Source organism: Nerophis lumbriciformis, linkage group LG07 (assembly GCF_033978685.3).
Source record: "Nerophis lumbriciformis linkage group LG07, RoL_Nlum_v2.1, whole genome shotgun sequence".
NCBI classification, from domain to species: domain Eukaryota; kingdom Metazoa; phylum Chordata; class Actinopteri; order Syngnathiformes; family Syngnathidae; genus Nerophis; species Nerophis lumbriciformis.
Window position 1 is genome coordinate 181,826 of NC_084554.2, and position 19,920 is coordinate 201,745.

At 38.6% G+C, this 19,920-nt stretch overlaps 1 protein-coding gene across 3 annotated transcripts in view; it reads right to left on the reverse strand.

The window, feature by feature from the left end:
• The window catches only part of boc (BOC cell adhesion associated, oncogene regulated), a 64,367-nt gene that overhangs the window by 18,842 nt on the left and 25,605 nt on the right, over positions 1-19,920 (reverse strand). For all 3 annotated transcript variants that reach the window (XM_072913430.1, XM_072913429.1, XM_072913428.1), the window contains exons 2-4: positions 18,829-18,950; positions 16,701-16,973; positions 7,372-7,527 (exon numbers count right to left, since the gene is read on the reverse strand). In XM_072913430.1, coding sequence (XP_072769531.1) covers positions 7,372-7,527; positions 16,701-16,973; positions 18,829-18,940 — 541 coding nt within the window. In that variant the 5' untranslated portion in view covers positions 18,941-18,950. The remainder of the gene's footprint in view (positions 1-7,371; positions 7,528-16,700; positions 16,974-18,828; positions 18,951-19,920) is intronic.

Here is a 19,920-nt window from a genome sequence, read left to right on the forward strand (position 1 = left end):
TCAAGAACTAACTGTGGTGTGCTTAAACAACAAAGTAGCATCTTGCATTATCTCTTTCAGACCTATCAAGTTGGCAAAAATACTACTTGACAAACATCATGTATATATGACATGTTATTATGAATGTTACAAGATACTACATATATACTTACATCATGTATATATGACATGTTATTATGAATGTTACAAGATACTACATATATACTTACATCATGTATATACTACATGTTATTATGAATGTTACTACATGACATATATACTTACATCACGCATATATTACATGTTATTATGAATGTTACTACATGACATATATACTTACATCATGTATATATTACATGTTATTATGAATGTTACTACATGACATATATACTTACATCATGTATATATTACATGTTATTATGAATGTTACTACATGACATATATACTTACATCATGTATATATTACATGTTATTATGAATGTTACTACATGACATATATACTTACATCATGTATATATTACATGAATGTTACTACATGACATATATACTTACATCATGTATATATTACATGTTATTATGAATGTTACTACATGACATATATACTTACATCATGTATATATTACATGTTATTATGAATGTTACTACATGACATATATACTTACATCATGTATATATTACATGTTATTATGAATGTTACTACATGACATATATACTTACATCATGTATATATTACATGTTATTATGAATGTTACTACATGACATATATACTTACATCATGTATATATTACATGTTATTATGAATGTTACTACATGACATATATACTTACATCATGTATATATTACATGTTATTATGAATGTTACTACATGACATATATACTTACATCATGTATATATGACATGTTATTATGAATGTTACTACATGACATATATACTTACATCATGTATATATTACATGTTATTATGAATGTTACTACATGACATATATACTTACATCATGTATATATTACATGTTATTATGAATGTTACTACATGACATATATACTTACATCATGTATATATTACATGAATGTTACTACATGACATATATACTTACATCATGTATATATTACATGTTATTATGAATGTTACTACATGACATATATACTTACATCATGTATATATTACATGTTATTATGAATGTTACTACATGACATATATACTTACATCATGTATATATTACATGAATGTTACTACATGACATATATACTTACATCATGTATATATTACATGTTATTATGAATGTTACTACATGACATATATACTTACATCATGTATATATTACATGTTATTATGAATGTTACTACATGACATATATACTTACATCATGTATATATTACATGTTATTATGAATGTTACTACATGACATATATACTTACATCATGTATATATGACATGTTATTATGAATGTTACTACATGACATATATACTTACATCATGTATATATTACATGTTATTATGAATGTTACTAGATACTACATATATACTTACATCATGTATATATTACATGTTATTATGAATGTTACTACATGACATATATACTTACATCATGTATATATTACATGTTATTATGAATGTTACTACATGACATATATACTTACATCATGTATATATTACATGTTATTATGAATGTTACTACATGACATATATACTTACATCATGTATATATTACATGTTATTATGAATGTTACTACATGACATATATACTTACATCATGTATATATTACATGTTATTATGAATGTTACTACATGACATATATACTTACATCATGTATATATTACATGTTATTATGAATGTTACTACATGACATATATACTTACATCATGTATATATTACATGTTATTATGAATGTTACTACATGACATATATACTTACATCATGTATATATTACATGTTATTATGAATGTTACTACATGACATATATACTTACATCATGTATATATTACATGTTATTATGAATGTTACTACATGACATATATACTTACATCATGTATATATTACATGTTATTATGAATGTTACTACATGACATATATACTTACATCATGTATATATTACATGTTATTATGAATGTTACTACATGACATATATACTTACATCATGTATATATTACATGTTATTATGAATGTTACTACATGACATATATACTTACATCATGTATATATGACATGTTATTATGAATGTTACTACATGACATATATACTTACATCATGTATATATTACATGTTATTATGAATGTTACTACATGACATATATACTTACATCATGTATATATTACATGTTATTATGAATGTTACTACATGACATATATACTTACATCATGTATATATTACATGAATGTTACTACATGACATATATACTTACATCATGTATATATTACATGTTATTATGAATGTTACTACATGACATATATACTTACATCATGTATATATTACATGTTATTATGAATGTTACTACATGACATATATACTTACATCATGTATATATTACATGAATGTTACTACATGACATATATACTTACATCATGTATATATTACATGTTATTATGAATGTTACTACATGACATATATACTTACATCATGTATATATTACATGTTATTATGAATGTTACTACATGACATATATACTTACATCATGTATATATTACATGTTATTATGAATGTTACTACATGACATATATACTTACATCATGTATATATGACATGTTATTATGAATGTTACTACATGACATATATACTTACATCATGTATATATTACATGTTATTATGAATGTTACTAGATACTACATATATACTTACATCATGTATATATTACATGTTATTATGAATGTTACTACATGACATATATACTTACATCATGTATATATTACATGTTATTATGAATGTTACTACATGACATATATACTTACATCATGTATATATTACATGTTATTATGAATGTTACTACATGACATATATACTTACATCATGTATATATTACATGTTATTATGAATGTTACTACATGACATATATACTTACATCATGTATATATGACATGTTATTATGAATGTTACTACATGACATATATACTTACATCATGTATATATTACATGTTATTATGAATGTTACTAGATACTACATATATACTTACATCATGTATATATTACATGTTATTATGAATGTTACTACATGACATATATACTTACATCATGTATATATTACATGTTATTATGAATGTTACTACATGACATATATACTTACATCATGTATATATTACATGTTATTATGAATGTTACTACATGACATATATACTTACATCATGTATATATTACATGTTATTATGAATGTTACTACATGACATATATACTTACATCATGTATATATTACATGTTATTATGAATGTTACTACATGACATATATACTTACATCATGTATATATTACATGTTATTATGAATGTTACTACATGACATATATACTTACATCATGTATATATTACATGTTATTATGAATGTTACTACATGACATATATACTTACATCATGTATATATTACATGTTATTATGAATGTTACTACATGACATATATACTTACATCATGTATATATTACATGTTATTATGAATGTTACTACATGACATATATACTTACATCATGTATATATTACATGTTATTATGAATGTTACTACATGACATATATACTTACATCATGTATATATGACATGTTATTATGAATGTTACTACATGACATATATACTTACATCATGTATATATTACATGTTATTATGAATGTTACTACATGACATATATACTTACATCATGTATATATTACATGTTATTATGAATGTTACTACATGACATATATACTTACATCATGTATATATTACATGAATGTTACTACATGACATATATACTTACATCATGTATATATTACATGTTATTATGAATGTTACTACATGACATATATACTTACATCATGTATATATTACATGTTATTATGAATGTTACTACATGACATATATACTTACATCATGTATATATTACATGAATGTTACTACATGACATATATACTTACATCATGTATATATTACATGTTATTATGAATGTTACTACATGACATATATACTTACATCATGTATATATTACATGTTATTATGAATGTTACTACATGACATATATACTTACATCATGTATATATTACATGTTATTATGAATGTTACTACATGACATATATACTTACATCATGTATATATGACATGTTATTATGAATGTTACTACATGACATATATACTTACATCATGTATATATTACATGTTATTATGAATGTTACTAGATACTACATATATACTTACATCATGTATATATTACATGTTATTATGAATGTTACTACATGACATATATACTTACATCATGTATATATTACATGTTATTATGAATGTTACTACATGACATATATACTTACATCATGTATATATTACATGTTATTATGAATGTTACTACATGACATATATACTTACATCATGTATATATTACATGTTATTATGAATGTTACTACATGACATATATACTTACATCATGTATATATGACATGTTATTATGAATGTTACTACATGACATATATACTTACATCATGTATATATTACATGTTATTATGAATGTTACTAGATACTACATATATACTTACATCATGTATATATTACATGTTATTATGAATGTTACTACATGACATATATACTTACATCATGTATATATTACATGTTATTATGAATGTTACTACATGACATATATACTTACATCATGTATATATTACATGTTATTATGAATGTTACTACATGACATATATACTTACATCATGTATATATTACATGTTATTATGAATGTTACTACATGACATATATACTTACATCATGTATATATTACATGTTATTATGAATGTTACTACATGACATATATACTTACATCATGTATATATTACATGTTATTATGAATGTTACTACATGACATATATACTTACATCATGTATATATTACATGTTATTATGAATGTTACTACATGACATATATACTTACATCATGTATATATTACATGTTATTATGAATGTTACTACATGACATATATACTTACATCATGTATATATGACATGTTATTATGAATGTTACTACATGACATATATACTTACATCATGTATATATTACATGAATGTTACTACATGACATATATACTTACATCATATATAAATTACATGAATGTTACTACATGACATATATACTTACTTACAGTTTGTATATACAACCTTGATGGAGGTATTTTAGAGCACTTTATGACTCACATTAATTCTATTGTTGGCTGACTTTTGATAATGTTATTTAGGGATTTAGAATGCAGGAAAAAAAGTTCCTTCCTGCTGCTACCTCGAACACAAATGTCCCAATCTTGGAACCACTTTGGAAAGCTTCGTGCTGCCGAATAAAAGGAAAGGAGACTAGCATCTGGCCTAAAGGTGCAGTGCCACCAGCGACCAGCAGGTGGTATAAAGGTGCAGTGCCACCAGCGACCAGCAGGTGGCAGCCTGCAAAGGAAAGCTCATTTCCTCCCAGATAACAACAGCTGACAGCTCCTCTTGCAGGCATAATAGTTGTCAAAATAAACATAATAGTTGTCAAAATAAACATAATAGTTGTCAAAATAAACATAATAGTTGTCAAAATAAACATTATACTTGTCAAAATAAACAGAATAGTTGTCAAAATAAACATTATAGTTGTCAAAATAAACATAATAGTTGTCAAAATAAACATTATACTTGTCAAAATAAACATAATAGTTGTCAAAATAAACATTATACTTGTCAAAATAAACATAATAGTTGTCAAAATAAACATAATAGTTGTCAAAATAAACATAATAGTTGTCAAAATAAACATAATAGTTGTCAAAATAAACATAATAGTTGTCAAAATAAACATAATAGTTGTCAAAATAAACATTATACTTGTCAAAATAAACAGAATAGTTGTCAAAATAAACATTATAGTTGTCAAAATAAACATAATAGTTGTCAAAATAAACATTATACTTGTCAAAATAAACATAATAGTTGTCAAAATAAACATTATACTTGTCAAAATAAACATAATAGTTGTCAAAATAAACATAATAGTTGTCAAAATAAACATAATAGTTGTCAAAATAAACATAATAGTTGTCAAAATAAACATAATAGTTGTCAAAATAAACATTATACTTGTCAAAATAAACATAATAGTTGTCAAAATAAACATTATAGTTGTCAAAATAAACAGAATAGTTGTCAAAATAAACATAGTAGTTGGGAAAATAAACATAATAGTTGGGAAAATATACATCATAATTGTCAAAATAAACATTATAGTTGTCAAAATAAACATAATAGTTGTCAAAATAAAGATTATAGTTGTCAAAATAAACATAATAGTTGTCAAAATAAACATAATAGTTGTCAAAATAAACATAATAGTTGTCAAAATAAACATAATAGTTGTCAAAATAAACATAATAGTTGTCAAAATAAAGATTATAGTTGTCAAAATAAACATAATAGTTGTCAAAATAAAGATTATAGTTGTCAAAATAAACATAATAGTTGTCAAAATAAAGATTATAGTTGTCAAAATAAACATAATAGTTGTCAAAATAAACATAATAGTTGTTAAAATAAACATTATACTTGTCAAAATAAACAGAATAGTTGTCAAAATAAACATTATAGTTGTCAAAATAAACATAATAGTTGTCAAAATAAACATTATAGTTGTCAAAATAAACATAATAGTTGTCAAAATAAACATTATACTTGTCAAAATAAACATAATAGTTGTCAAAATAAACATAATAGTTGTCAAAATAAACATTATACTTGTCAAAATAAACATAATAGTTGTCAAAATAAACATTATAGTTGTCAAAATAAACATAATAGTTGGGAAAATAAACATAATAGTTTGCAAAATAAACATAATAGTTGTTAAAATAAACATAGCAGTTGGGAAAATAAACATAATAGTTGTCAAAATAAACATAATAGTTTGCAAAATAAAGATAATAGTTTGGAAAATAAACATAATAGTTTGGAAAATAAACATAATAGTTGGGAAAATAAACATAATAGTTTGCAAAATAAACATAATAGTTTTCAAAATAAACATAGTAGTTGGGAAAATAAACATAATAGTTGAGAAAATAAAGATAATAGTTGAGAAAATAAAGATAATAGTTGAGAAAATCAAGATAATAGTTGAGAAAATAAAGATGATAGTTGATAAAATCAAGATAATAGTTGATCAAATAAAGAGGACATTGAGCTAATGATGTCCTGCTGCAGCATTGATGAAGATAGTCGTTACCTTTGGAAGTGTCCAACCACTCCTGCTTGACGCTGTAGCGCACCTGAGCCTTGGGTTGGCTCTCAGGCAGGTGACACGTGATGAGGGCCGTGTTGCCTTCGTCCACCTCGATGTCCTCCTCATCCTCTCGCTCCTCACGCTCAAAGTCACGCAGCTCTATTTGGAACCATCAACCACATTATTACTCTTTGCAATCCAAACATTATTACTCTTTGCAATCTAAACATTATTACTCTTTACAATCTAAACATTATTACTCTTTGCAATCTAAACATTATTACTCTTTGCAATCTAAACATTATTACTCTTTGCAATCTAAACATTATTACTCTTTACAATCTAAACATTATTACTCTTTGCAATCTAAACATTATTACTCTTTGCAATCTAAACATTATTACTCTTTGCAATCTAAACATTATTACTCTTTGCAATCTAAACATTATTACTCTTTGCAATCTAAACATTATTACTCTTTGCAATCTAAACATTATTACTCTTTGCAATCTAAACATTATTACTCTTTGCAATCTAAACATTATTACTCTTTGCAATCTAAACATTATTTGTAAATGATGTAAATATTCAGTTGTTATGTCAGAGTGCTCACTGTTCTTTAGTCCAAGGTCCCAGAAGACTCCTCAGTGCACAAAGTCTGCATCACTGTTTTACTTCTGTGACATCACTGTTTTACTTCTGTGACATCACTGTTTTACTTCTGTGACATCACTGTTTTACTTCTGTGACATCACTGTTTTACTTCTGTGACATCACTGTTTTACTTCTGTGACATCACTGTTTTACTTCTGTGACATCACTGTTTTACTTCTGTGACATCACTGTTTTACTTCTGTGACATCACTGTTTTACTTCTGTGACATCACTGTTTTACTTCTGTGACATCACTGTTTTACTTCTGTGACATCACTGTTTTACTTCTGTGACATCACTGTTTTACTTCTGTGACATCACTGTTTTACTTCTGTGACATCACTGTTTTACTTTTGTGACATCACTGTTTTACTTCTGTGACATCACTGTTTTACTTCTGTGACATCACTGTTTTACTTCTGTGACATCACTGTTTTACTTCTGTGACATCACTGTTTTACTTCTGTGACATCACTGTTTTACTTCTGTGACATCACTGTTTTACTTCTGTGACATCACTGTTTTACTTCTGTGACATCACTGTTTTACTTCTGTGACATCACTGTTTTACTTTTGTGACATCACTGTTTTACTTCTGTGACATCACTGTTTTACTTCTGTGACATCACTGTTTTACTTCTGTGACATCACTGTTTTACTTCTGTGACATCACTGTTTTACTTCTGTGACATCACTGTTTTACTTCTGTGACATCACTGTTTTACTTCTGTGACATCACTGTTTTACTTCTGTGACATCACTGTTTTACTTCTGTGACATCACTGTTTTACTTCTGTGACATCACTGTTTTACTTCTGTGACATCACTGTTTTACTTCTGTGACATCACTGTTTTACTTCTGTGACATCACTGTTTTACTTCTGTGACATCACTGTTTTACTTCTGTGACATCACTGTTTTACTTCTGTGACATCACTGTTTTACTTCTGTGACATCACTGTTTTACTTCTGTGACATCACTGTTTTACTTCTGTGACATCACTGTTTTACTTTTGTGACATCACTGTTTTACTTCTGTGACATCACTGTTTTACTTCTGTGACATCACTGTTTTACTTCTGTGACATCACTGTTTTACTTCTGTGACATCACTGTTTTACTTTTGTGACATCACTGTTTTACTTCTGTGACATCACTGTTTTACTTCTGTGACATCACTGTTTTACTTCTGTGACATCACTGTTTTACTTCTGTGACATCACTGTTTTACTTCTGTGACATCACTGTTTTACTTCTGTGACATCACTGTTTTACTTCTGTGACATCACTGTTTTACTTCTGTGACATCACTGTTTTACTTCTGTGACATCATTGTTTTACTTCTGTGTCATCACTGTTTTACTTCTGTGTCATCACTGTTTTACTTCTGTGACATCATTGTTTTACTTCTGTGTCATCACTGTTTTACTTCTGTGACATCACTGTTTTACTTCTGTGACATCACTGTTTTACTTCTGTGACATCATTGTTTTACTTCTGTGTCATCACTGTTTTACTTCTGTGACATCACTGTTTTACTTCTGTGACATCACTGTTTTACTTCTGTGACATCACTGTTTTACTTCTGTGACATCACTGTTTTACTTCTGTGACATCACTGTTTTACTTCTGTGACATCATTGTTTTACTTCTGTGTCATCACATGCTGATAAAGCAGCGTAAACTAACTTGTCAACACATCAAAGTCACATCCTTGAAAGAACATGTGGTGGTCTTCAGAAGGACCAGGAGTTAGTTAGGTAAAGAACATGTGGTGGTCTTCAGAAGGACCAGGAGTTAGTTAGGTAAAGAACATGTGGTGGTCTTCAGAAGGACCAGGAGTTAGCTAGGTAAAGAACATGTGGTGGTCTTCAGAAGGACAAGGAGTTAGTTAGGTAAAGAACATGTGGTGGTCTTCAGAAGGACCAGGAGTTAGTTAGGTAAAGAACATGTGGTGGTCTTCAGAAGGACCAGGAGTTAGTTAGGTAAAGAACATGTGGTGGTCTTCAGAAGGACCAGGAGTTAGTTAGGTAAAGAACATGTGGTGGTCTTCAGAAGGACCAGGAGTTAGTTAGGTAAAGAACATGTGGTGGTCTTCAGAAGGACCAGGAGTTAGTTAGGTAAAGAACATGTGGTGGTCTTCAGAAGGACCAGGAGTTAGTTAGGTAAAGAACATGTAGTGGTCTTCAGAAGGACCAGGAGTTAGTTAGGTAAAGAACATGTGGTGGTCTTCAGAGGGACCAGGAGTTAGTTAGGTAAAGAACATGTGGTGGTCTTCAGAAGGACAAGGAGTTAGTTAGGTAAAGAACATGTGGTGGTCTTCAGAAGGACCAGGAGTTAGTTAGGTAAAGAACATGTGGTGGTCTTCAGAAGGACCAGGAGTTAGTTAGGTAAAGAACATGTGGTGGTCTTCAGAAGGACCAGGAGTTAGTTAGGTAAAGAACATGTGGTGGTCTTCAGAAGGACCAGGAGTTAGTTAGGTAAAGAACATGTGGTGGTCTTCAGAAGGACCAGGAGTTAGTTAGGTAAAGAACATGTGGTGGTCTTCAGAAGGACCAGGAGTTAGTTAGGTCAAGAACATGTGGTGGTCTTCAGAAGGACCAGGAGTTAGTTAGGTAAAGAACATGTGGTGGTCTTCAGAAGGACAAGGAGTTAGTTAGGTAAAGAACATGTGGTGGTCTTCAGAAGGACCAGGAGTTAGTTAGGTAAAGAACATGTGGTGGTCTTCAGAAGGACCAGGAGTTAGTTAGGTAAAGAACATGTGGTGGTCTTCAGAAGGACAAGGAGTTAGCTAGGTAAAGAACATGTGGTGGTCTTCAGAAGGACCAGGAGTTAGTTAGGTAAAGAACATGTGGTGGTCTTCAGAAGGACAAGGAGTTAGTTAGGTAAAGAACATGTGGTGGTCTTCAGAAGGACCAGGAGTTAGTTAGGTAAAGAACATGTGGTGGTCTTCAGAAGGACCAGGAGTTAGTTAGGTAAAGAACATGTGGTGGTCTTCAGAAGGACCAGGAGTTAGTTAGGTAAAGAACATGTGGTGGTCTTCAGAAGGACCAGGAGTTAGTTAGGTAAAGAACATGTGGTGGTCTTCAGAAGGACCAGGAGTTAGTTAGGTAAAGAACATGTGGTGGTCTTCAGAAGGACCAGGAGTTAGTTAGGTAAAGAACATGTGGTGGTCTTCAGAAGGACCAGGAGTTAGTTAGGTAAAGAACATGTAGTGGTCTTCAGAAGGACCAGGAGTTAGTTAGGTAAAGAACATGTGGTGGTCTTCAGAGGGACCAGGAGTTAGTTAGGTAAAGAACATGTGGTGGTCTTCAGAAGGACAAGGAGTTAGTTAGGTAAAGAACATGTGGTGGTCTTCAGAAGGACCAGGAGTTAGTTAGGTAAAGAACATGTGGTGGTCTTCAGAAGGACCAGGAGTTAGTTAGGTAAAGAACATGTGGTGGTCTTCAGAAGGACCAGGAGTTAGTTAGGTAAAGAACATGTGGTGGTCTTCAGAAGGACCAGGAGTTAGTTAGGTAAAGAACATGTGGTGGTCTTCAGAAGGACCAGGAGTTAGTTAGGTAAAGAACATGTGGTGGTCTTCAGAAGGACCAGGAGTTAGTTAGGTCAAGAACATGTGGTGGTCTTCAGAAGGACCAGGAGTTAGTTAGGTAAAGAACATGTGGTGGTCTTCAGAAGGACAAGGAGTTAGTTAGGTAAAGAACATGTGGTGGTCTTCAGAAGGACCAGGAGTTAGTTAGGTAAAGAACATGTGGTGGTCTTCAGAAGGACCAGGAGTTAGTTAGGTAAAGAACATGTGGTGGTCTTCAGAAGGACAAGGAGTTAGCTAGGTAAAGAACATGTGGTGGTCTTCAGAAGGACCAGGAGTTAGTTAGGTAAAGAACATGTGGTGGTCTTCAGAAGGACCAGGAGTTAGCTAGGTAAAGAACATGTGGTGGTCTTCAGAAGGACAAGGAGTTAGTTAGGTAAAGAACATGTGGTGGTCTTCAGAAGGACAAGGAGTTAGTTAGGTAAAGAACATGTGGTGGTCTTCAGAAGGACAAGGAGTTAGTTAGGTAAAGAACATGTGGTGGTCTTCAGAAGGACCAGGAGTTAGTTAGGTAAAGAACATGTGGTGGTCTTCAGAAGGACCAGGAGTTAGTTAGGTAAAGAACATGTGGTGGTCTTCAGAAGGACAAGGAGTTAGTTAGGTAAAGAACATGTGGTGGTCTTCAGAAGGACAAGGAGTTAGTTAGGTAAAGAACATGTGGTGGTCTTCAGAAGGACCAGGAGTTAGTTAGGTAAAGAACATGTGGTGGTCTTCAGAAGGACCAGGAGTTAGTTAGGTAAAGAACATGTGGTGGTCTTCAGAAGGACCAGGAGTTAGTTAGGTAAAGAACATGTGGTGGTCTTCAGAAGGACCAGGAGTTAGCTAGGTAAAGAACATGTGGTGGTCTTCAGAAGGACCAGGAGTTAGTTAGGTAAAGAACATGTGGTGGTCTTCAGAAGGACCAGGAGTTAGTTAGGTAAAGAACATGTGGTGGTCTTCAGAAGGACCAGGAGTTAGTTAGGTAAAGAACATGTGGTGGTCTTCAGAAGGACCAGGAGTTAGTTAGGTAAAGAACATGTGGTGGTCTTCAGAAGGACCAGGAGTTAGTTAGGTAAAGAACATGTGGTGGTCTTCAGAAGGACCAGGAGTTAGCTAGGTAAAGAACATGTGGTGGTCTTCAGATAAAAGGTGACAGAATGTGCTCTTCAAACCTTGCCAGTCCTAATGAATCCTGTCAAAGTTGATTCTGGGGGTCCCGCTCTGTGGGAAGTGGATTACCATGGGGCCATGTGCTGATTACCATGGGGCCATGTGCTGTTGGGGCCCCGCAGACACAAAGTCTGCATAGCAAAGACACCCGTCTCACCTTTGACCCCCTAAAGCCCTGCCTGAGCAGGGTCAAAGGTGAGAGGTGTCAGGGCTATAAGCTAACTGAGAGCAGCACAATATTTCTCAGACAAGTCCTTCTTGGAGCACTTCTTGGACCTGCTTCAGTCCAAACAACAAACAGTCTTCTCCATTTCAGCAAAGATGAGCCCAGCTGCCAGGTCACAGAGACTTTTCCTTTGCTAAAGTCGTCCTCCTCCACATCTGCACACCTTCCTCCTCCACATTGCTGCTATCTGCACACCTTCCTCCTCCACATTGCTGCTATCTGCACACCTTCCTCCTCCACATTGCTGCTACCTGCACACCTTCTTCCTCCACATTGCTGCTACCTGCACACCTTCTTCCTCCACATTGCTGCTACCTGCACACCTTCCTCCTCCACATTGCTGCTACCTGCACACCTTCTTCCTCCACATTGCTGCTATCTGCACACCTTCCTCCTCCACATTGCTGCTATCTGCACACCTTCCTCCTCCACATTGCTGCTATCTGCACACCTTCTTCCTCCACATTGCTGCTACCTGCACACCTTCTTCCTCCACATTGCTGCTACCTGCACACCTTCTTCCTCCACATTGCTGCTACCTGCACACCTTCCTCCTCCACATTGCTGCTACCTGCACACCTTCTTCCTCCACATTGCTGCTATCTGCACACCTTCCTCCTCCACATTGCTGCTACCTGCACACCTTCTTCCTCCACATTGCTGCTATCTGCACACCTTCTTCCTCCACATTGCTGCTATCTGCACACCTTCTTCCTCCACATTGCTGCTATCTGCACACCTTCCTCCTCCACATTGCTGCTATCTGCACACCTTCTTCCTCCACATTGCTGCTACCTGCACACCTTCCTCCTCCACATTGCTGCTACCTGCACACCTTCTTCCTCCACATTGCTGCTATCTGCACACCTTCCTCCTCCACATTGCTGCTATCTGCACACCTTCTTCCTCCACATTCCTTCTGCTCCATCTCTTAGGTGTGTGCGTGCATCCTGCACACAACTCAGTGGCTTCACATTCTGTACCTGGGGAACTGCACCGAGGGTACCACACAGGGGGTACCACACAGGGAAACTGCACCGAAGGTACCACACAGGGGGTACCACACAGGGGCACCACACAGGGGGTACCACACAGGGATACTGCACCGAGGGTACCACACAGGGGGTCCCACTCGCACTTATCATGTTCACTCTGCACGGGTTGTGAACCATGGCGTGTTAGTGCTCACGTGGTAGGGACTCACTCCACCACCCTCATGGAGGTGACTCCTGGACTACATTTACTCTGCAGGCCAACGTGGACCAAGTCCCTTTTCTTCTGTCACATTTTTTTTTACAGCACACAAGTCAACGTCCCAATGTGGCCCCAATGTCAGACACGTTAGAGAGGAGACGTTACAGGAGACGGGTTTGAGGAGACGGGTTTGAGCGGACACGTTTGAGGGGACACGTTAGAGGGGACACGTTAGAGGGGACATGTTAGAGGAGACGGGTTTGAGGGGACACGTTAGAGGGGACACATTTGAAGAGACGGGTTTGAGGGGACATGTTAGCAGGGACATGTTAGAGGGGACACATTTGAGGAGACGGGTTTGAGCGGACACGTTTGAGGGGACACGTCAGAGGGGACACGTTAGAGGAGACGGGTTTGAGGGGACATGTTAGAGGGGACACGTTAGAGGGGACATGTTAGAGGAGACGGGTTTGAGGGGACATGTTAGAGGGGACACATTTGAAGAGACGGGTTTGAGGGGACATGTTAGCAGGGACACGTTAGAGGGGACACATTAGAGGGGACACATTAGAGGGGACACGTTTGAGGGGACACGTTACAGGGGACACGTTAGAGGGGACACGTTTGAGGAGACGGGTTTGAGGGGACATGTCAGCAGGGACACGTTTGAGGGGACACATTAGAGGGGACACGTTTGAGGGGACACGTTACAGGGGACACGTTACAGGGGATACGTTTGAGGAGACGGGTTTGAGCAGACGGGTTTGAGGGGACATGTTGCAGGGACACATTAGAGGGGACACGTTTGAGGGGACATTTTAGAGGTGATACGTTTGAGGAGACGGGTTTGAACAGACTGGTTTGAGGGGACACGTTAGAGGGGACACGTTAGAGGGGACATGTTAGAGGGGACATGTTAGAGGAGACGGGTTTGAGGGGACACATTAGAGGGGACACATTTGAGGAGACGGGTTTGAGCAGACGGGTTTGAGGGGCCATGTCAGCAGGGACACGTTTGAGGGGACACATTAGAGGGGACACGTTTGAGGGGACACATTAGAGGGGACACATTAGAGGGGACACGTTTGAGGGTACATGTTAGAGGGGACACGTTACAGGGGAAAAGTTTGAGGGGACACGTTAGAGGAGACACGTTAAGAGGGGATACGTTTGAGCAGACGGGTTTGAGGGGACATGTTAGCAAGGACACGTTAGAGGGGACATGTTAGAGGGGACACATTTGAGGAGACGGGTTTGAGGGGACATGTCAGCAGGGACACGTTTGAGAGGACACATTAGAGGGGACACGTTACAGGGGACACGTTTGAGGGGACATGTTAGAGGGGACACGTTACAGGGGACACGTTTGAGGGGACACGTTAGAGGGGATACGTTTGAGGAGATGGGTTTGAGCAGACGGGTTTGAGGGGACATGTTAGCAGGGACACGTTAGAGGGCACATGTTAGAGGGGACACGTTAGAGGGGACACGTTAGAGGAGACACGTTAGAGGGGACACGTTAGAGGAGACACGTTAGAGGGGACACGTTAGAGGGGACACGTTAGAGGAGACACGTTAGAGGAGACACGTTAGAGGGGACACGTTAGAGGAGACACGTTAGAGGAGACACGTCCCCCTTGTCTCCCTTGTCCCCCACAACCCTCTTGTGTGGGACAATGTGGGATCTGAGCCGAAGATGTGGTTGTGGCTTGTGAAGTGAATTGTGAAGTGAATTATATTTATATAGCGCTTTTTCTCAAGTGACTCAAAGTGCTTTACATAGTGAAAGCCAATATGTAAGTTCCATTTAAAGCAGTGTGGGTGGCACTGGGAGCAGGTGGGTCAAGTGTCTTGCCCAAGGACACAACGGCAGTGACTAAGATGGCGGAAGCAGGGATCGAACCTGCAACCCTCAAGTTGCTGGCACGGCCGCTCTACCAACCGAGCTATACCGCCCTTAGAGACATTTGTGATTAAAGGCTGTAGAAGTCATCTTTGATTGATTGATTGATTGATTGATTGAATGTCTTCCTTGTCCACCACATGCTCTCAAGTCCCTCAACAAGGCGCCAGAAGTTCTGCTGAGCACAGCTGCTGGGCCTTATGGACAGTTGGGCTGTTCTGGGAGCAAACTGGTGGGAGTCCAGGTCCCTCTTCCTGTTCGGACTGGCCCCTGCTGCCGGGTCCCCTTCATTCCTGTGGTTCAGGTTACTCTGCTCCAGACCCCCTCGCAGTCCCATGATGCATATCAAATGTACACAATGTCAACATGTAAAGCTCGTTAGGCCACGCAGCGGCAGAGAGAGTAGAAATGGTAACAAGAGTAGAAATGGTAACAAGAGTAGAAATGGTAGGAAGAGCAGAAATGGTAGAAATGCACAGTTGTACTTTCAAGTCATTGAGAATGTCTTCAAGCAGAGAATAGAAGTTGGTGGACAAACTATAAACAAGTCAAGGGTCCAGTGTGTGTGTGTGTGTGTGTGTGTGTGTGTGTGTGTGTGTGTGTGTGTGGTTACTGACCGGCCGCGGTGACGTGGGCGGGCACGCTGGCTAGGGCCCCGGCGAGGGTGCTGACCACACACTGGTAGCGACCCAGAGTGGCGTTGGCGAGGGCGGCGATGAACAAGCTGCCGGGCTGCAGCACCACGCCCAGATCTCCGCCCATCAGCTGCTGGCCGTTGAGGCGCCAGCTGATGTTGGCGGAGGCGGGCCGGGCGCCACACCGCAGACGCACGCTGCCTCCCAGCTTCTGCACCACCGATTCGGGCTCCTCTGTGAACTTTGGGACTTGGTCTAGGAACAGACATTTTGGATTTATTCTTCAAATCATTTATTCTGTTCCAAGTGCCCACTCCTAGAGGTGTGTTCCAGAGGAGGACCTGACCATGTGCCCACTCCTAGAGGTGTGTTCCAGAGGAGGACCTGACCAGGTGCCCACTCCTAGAGGTGTGTTCCAGAGGAGGACCTGACCAGGTGCCCATTCCTAGAGGTGTGTTCCAGAGGAGGACCTGACCAGGTGCCCACTCCTTAAGGTGTGTTCCAGAGGAGGACCTGACCAGGTGCCCACTCCTAGAGGTGTGTTCCAGAAGAGGACCTGACTAGGTGCCCACTCCTAGAGGTGTGTTCCAGAGGAGGACCTGACCAGGTGCCCACTCCTTGAGGTGTGTTCCAGAGGAGGACCTGACCAGGTGCCCACTCCTAGAGGTGTTTCCCAAAGGAGGACCTGACCAGGTGCCCACTCCTAGAGGTGTGTTCCAGAGGAGGACCTGACCAGGTGCCCACTCCTAGAGGTGTGTTCCAGAGGAGGACCTGACCAGGTGCCCACTCCTAGAGGTGTGTTCCAGAGGAGGACCTGACCAGGTGCCCACTCCTTGAGGTGTGTTCCAGAGGAGGACCTGACCAGGTGCCCACTCCTAGAGGTGTGTCCCAAAGGAGGACCTGACCAGGTGCTCACTCCTAGAGGTGTGTTCCAGAGGAGGACCTGACCAGGTGCCCACTCCTAGAGGTGTGTTCCAGAGGAGGACCTGACCAGGTGCCCACTCCTAGAGGTGTGTTCCAGAGGAGGACCTGACCAGGTGCCCACTCCTAGCGGTGTGTTCCAGAGGAGGACCTGACCAGGTGCCCACTCCTAGAGGTGTGTTCCAGAGGAGGACCTGACCAGGTGCCCACTCCTTAAGGTGTGTTCCAGAGGAGGACCTGACCAGGTGCCCACTCCTAGAGGTGTGTTCCAGAGGAGGACCTGACCAGGTGCCCACTCCTAGAGGTGTGTTCCAGAGGAGGACCTGACCAGGTGCCCACTCCTAGAGGTGTGTTCCAGAGGAGGACCTGACCAGGTGCCCACTCCTAGAGGTGTGTTCCAGAGGAGGACCTGACCAGGTGCCCACTCCTAGAGGTGTGTTCCAGAGGAGGACCTGACCAGGTGCCCACTCCTAGAGGTGTGTTCCAGAGGAGGACCTGACCAGGTGCCCACTCCTAGAGGTGTGTTCCAGAGGAGGACCTGACCAGGTGCCCACTCCTTGAGGTGTGTTCCAGAGGAGGACCTGACCAGGTGCCCACTCCTAGAGGTGTGTCCCAAAGGAGGACCTGACCAGGTGCTCACTCCTAGAGGTGTGTTCCAGAGGAGGACCTGACCATGTGCCCACTCCTAGAGGTGTGTTCCAGAGGAGGACCTGACCAGGTGCCCACTCCTAGAGGTGTGTTCCAGAGGAGGACCTGACCAGGTGCCCACTCCTAGAGGTGTGTTCCAGAGGAGGACCTGACCAGGTGCCCACTCCTAGAGGTGTGTTCCAGAGGAGGACCTGACCAGGTGCCCACTCCTTAAGGTGTGTTCCAGAGGAGGACCTGACCAGGTGCCCACTCCTAGAGGTGTGTTCCAGAGGAGGACCTGACCAGGTGCCCACTCCTAGAGGTGTGTTCCAGAGGAGGACCTGACCAGGTGCCCACTCCTTGAGGTGTGTTCCAGAGGAGGACCTGACCAGGTGCCCACTCCTAGAGGTGTGTTCCAGTGGAGGACCTGACCAGGTGCCCATTCCTAGAGGTGTGTTCCAGAGGAGGACCTGACCAGGTGCCCACTCCTAGAGGTGTGTTCCAGAGGAGGACCTGACCACCTGACCAGGTGTTGGCACAAAGAGATCTTAGACTGACTCACCAGAGATGGAGGCGCCGCTCTGCAAGCAGCACAGCAGTACTGCACCTAGTGCACACACCACTGGAGCACTTCTCTTCTTCATCCATGGAGTCCAGTCTCGCTTTCCTGACATCTTCCATGCACTGGAACACACACACAGCACACTTTAGTACACTTACTAGTCACACACACAGCACACTTTAGTACACTTACTAGTCACACACACAGCACACTTTAGTACACTTTCTAGTCACACACACAGCACACTCTAGTACACTTACTAGTCACACACACAGCACACTTTAGTACACTTACTAGTCACACACACACACACAGCACACTTTAGTACACTTTCTAGTCACACACACAGCACACTCTAGTACACTTACTAGTCACACACACAGCACACTTTAGTACACTTACTAGTCACACAGCACACTTTAGTACACTTACTAGTCACACACACACAGCACACTTTAGTACACTTACTAGTCACACACACAGCACACTCTAGTACACTTACTAGTCACACACACACAGCACACTTTAGTACACTTACTAGTCACACACACAGCACACTCTAGTACACTTACTAGTCACACACACAGCACACTCTAGTACACTTACTAGTCACACACACAACACACTCTTTAGTACACTTACTAGTCACACACACAACCCACTCTTTAGTACACTTACTAGTCACACACACAGCACACTCTTTAGTACACTTACTAGTCACACACACAACACACTCTTTAGTACACTTACTAGTCACACACACAACACACTCTTTAGTACACTTACTAGTCACACACACACAGCACACTCTAGTACACTTACTAGTCACACACACAACACACTCTTTAGTACACTTACTAGTCCCACACACAACACACTCTTTAGTACACTTACTAGTCCCACACACAACACACTCTTTAGTACACTTACTAGTCACACACACAGCACACTTTAGTACACTTACTAGTCACACACACAGCACACTCTTTAGTACACTTACTAGTCCCACACACAACACACTCTTTAGTACACTTACTAGTCCCACACACAACACACTCTTTAGTACACTTACTAGTCACACACACAGCACAC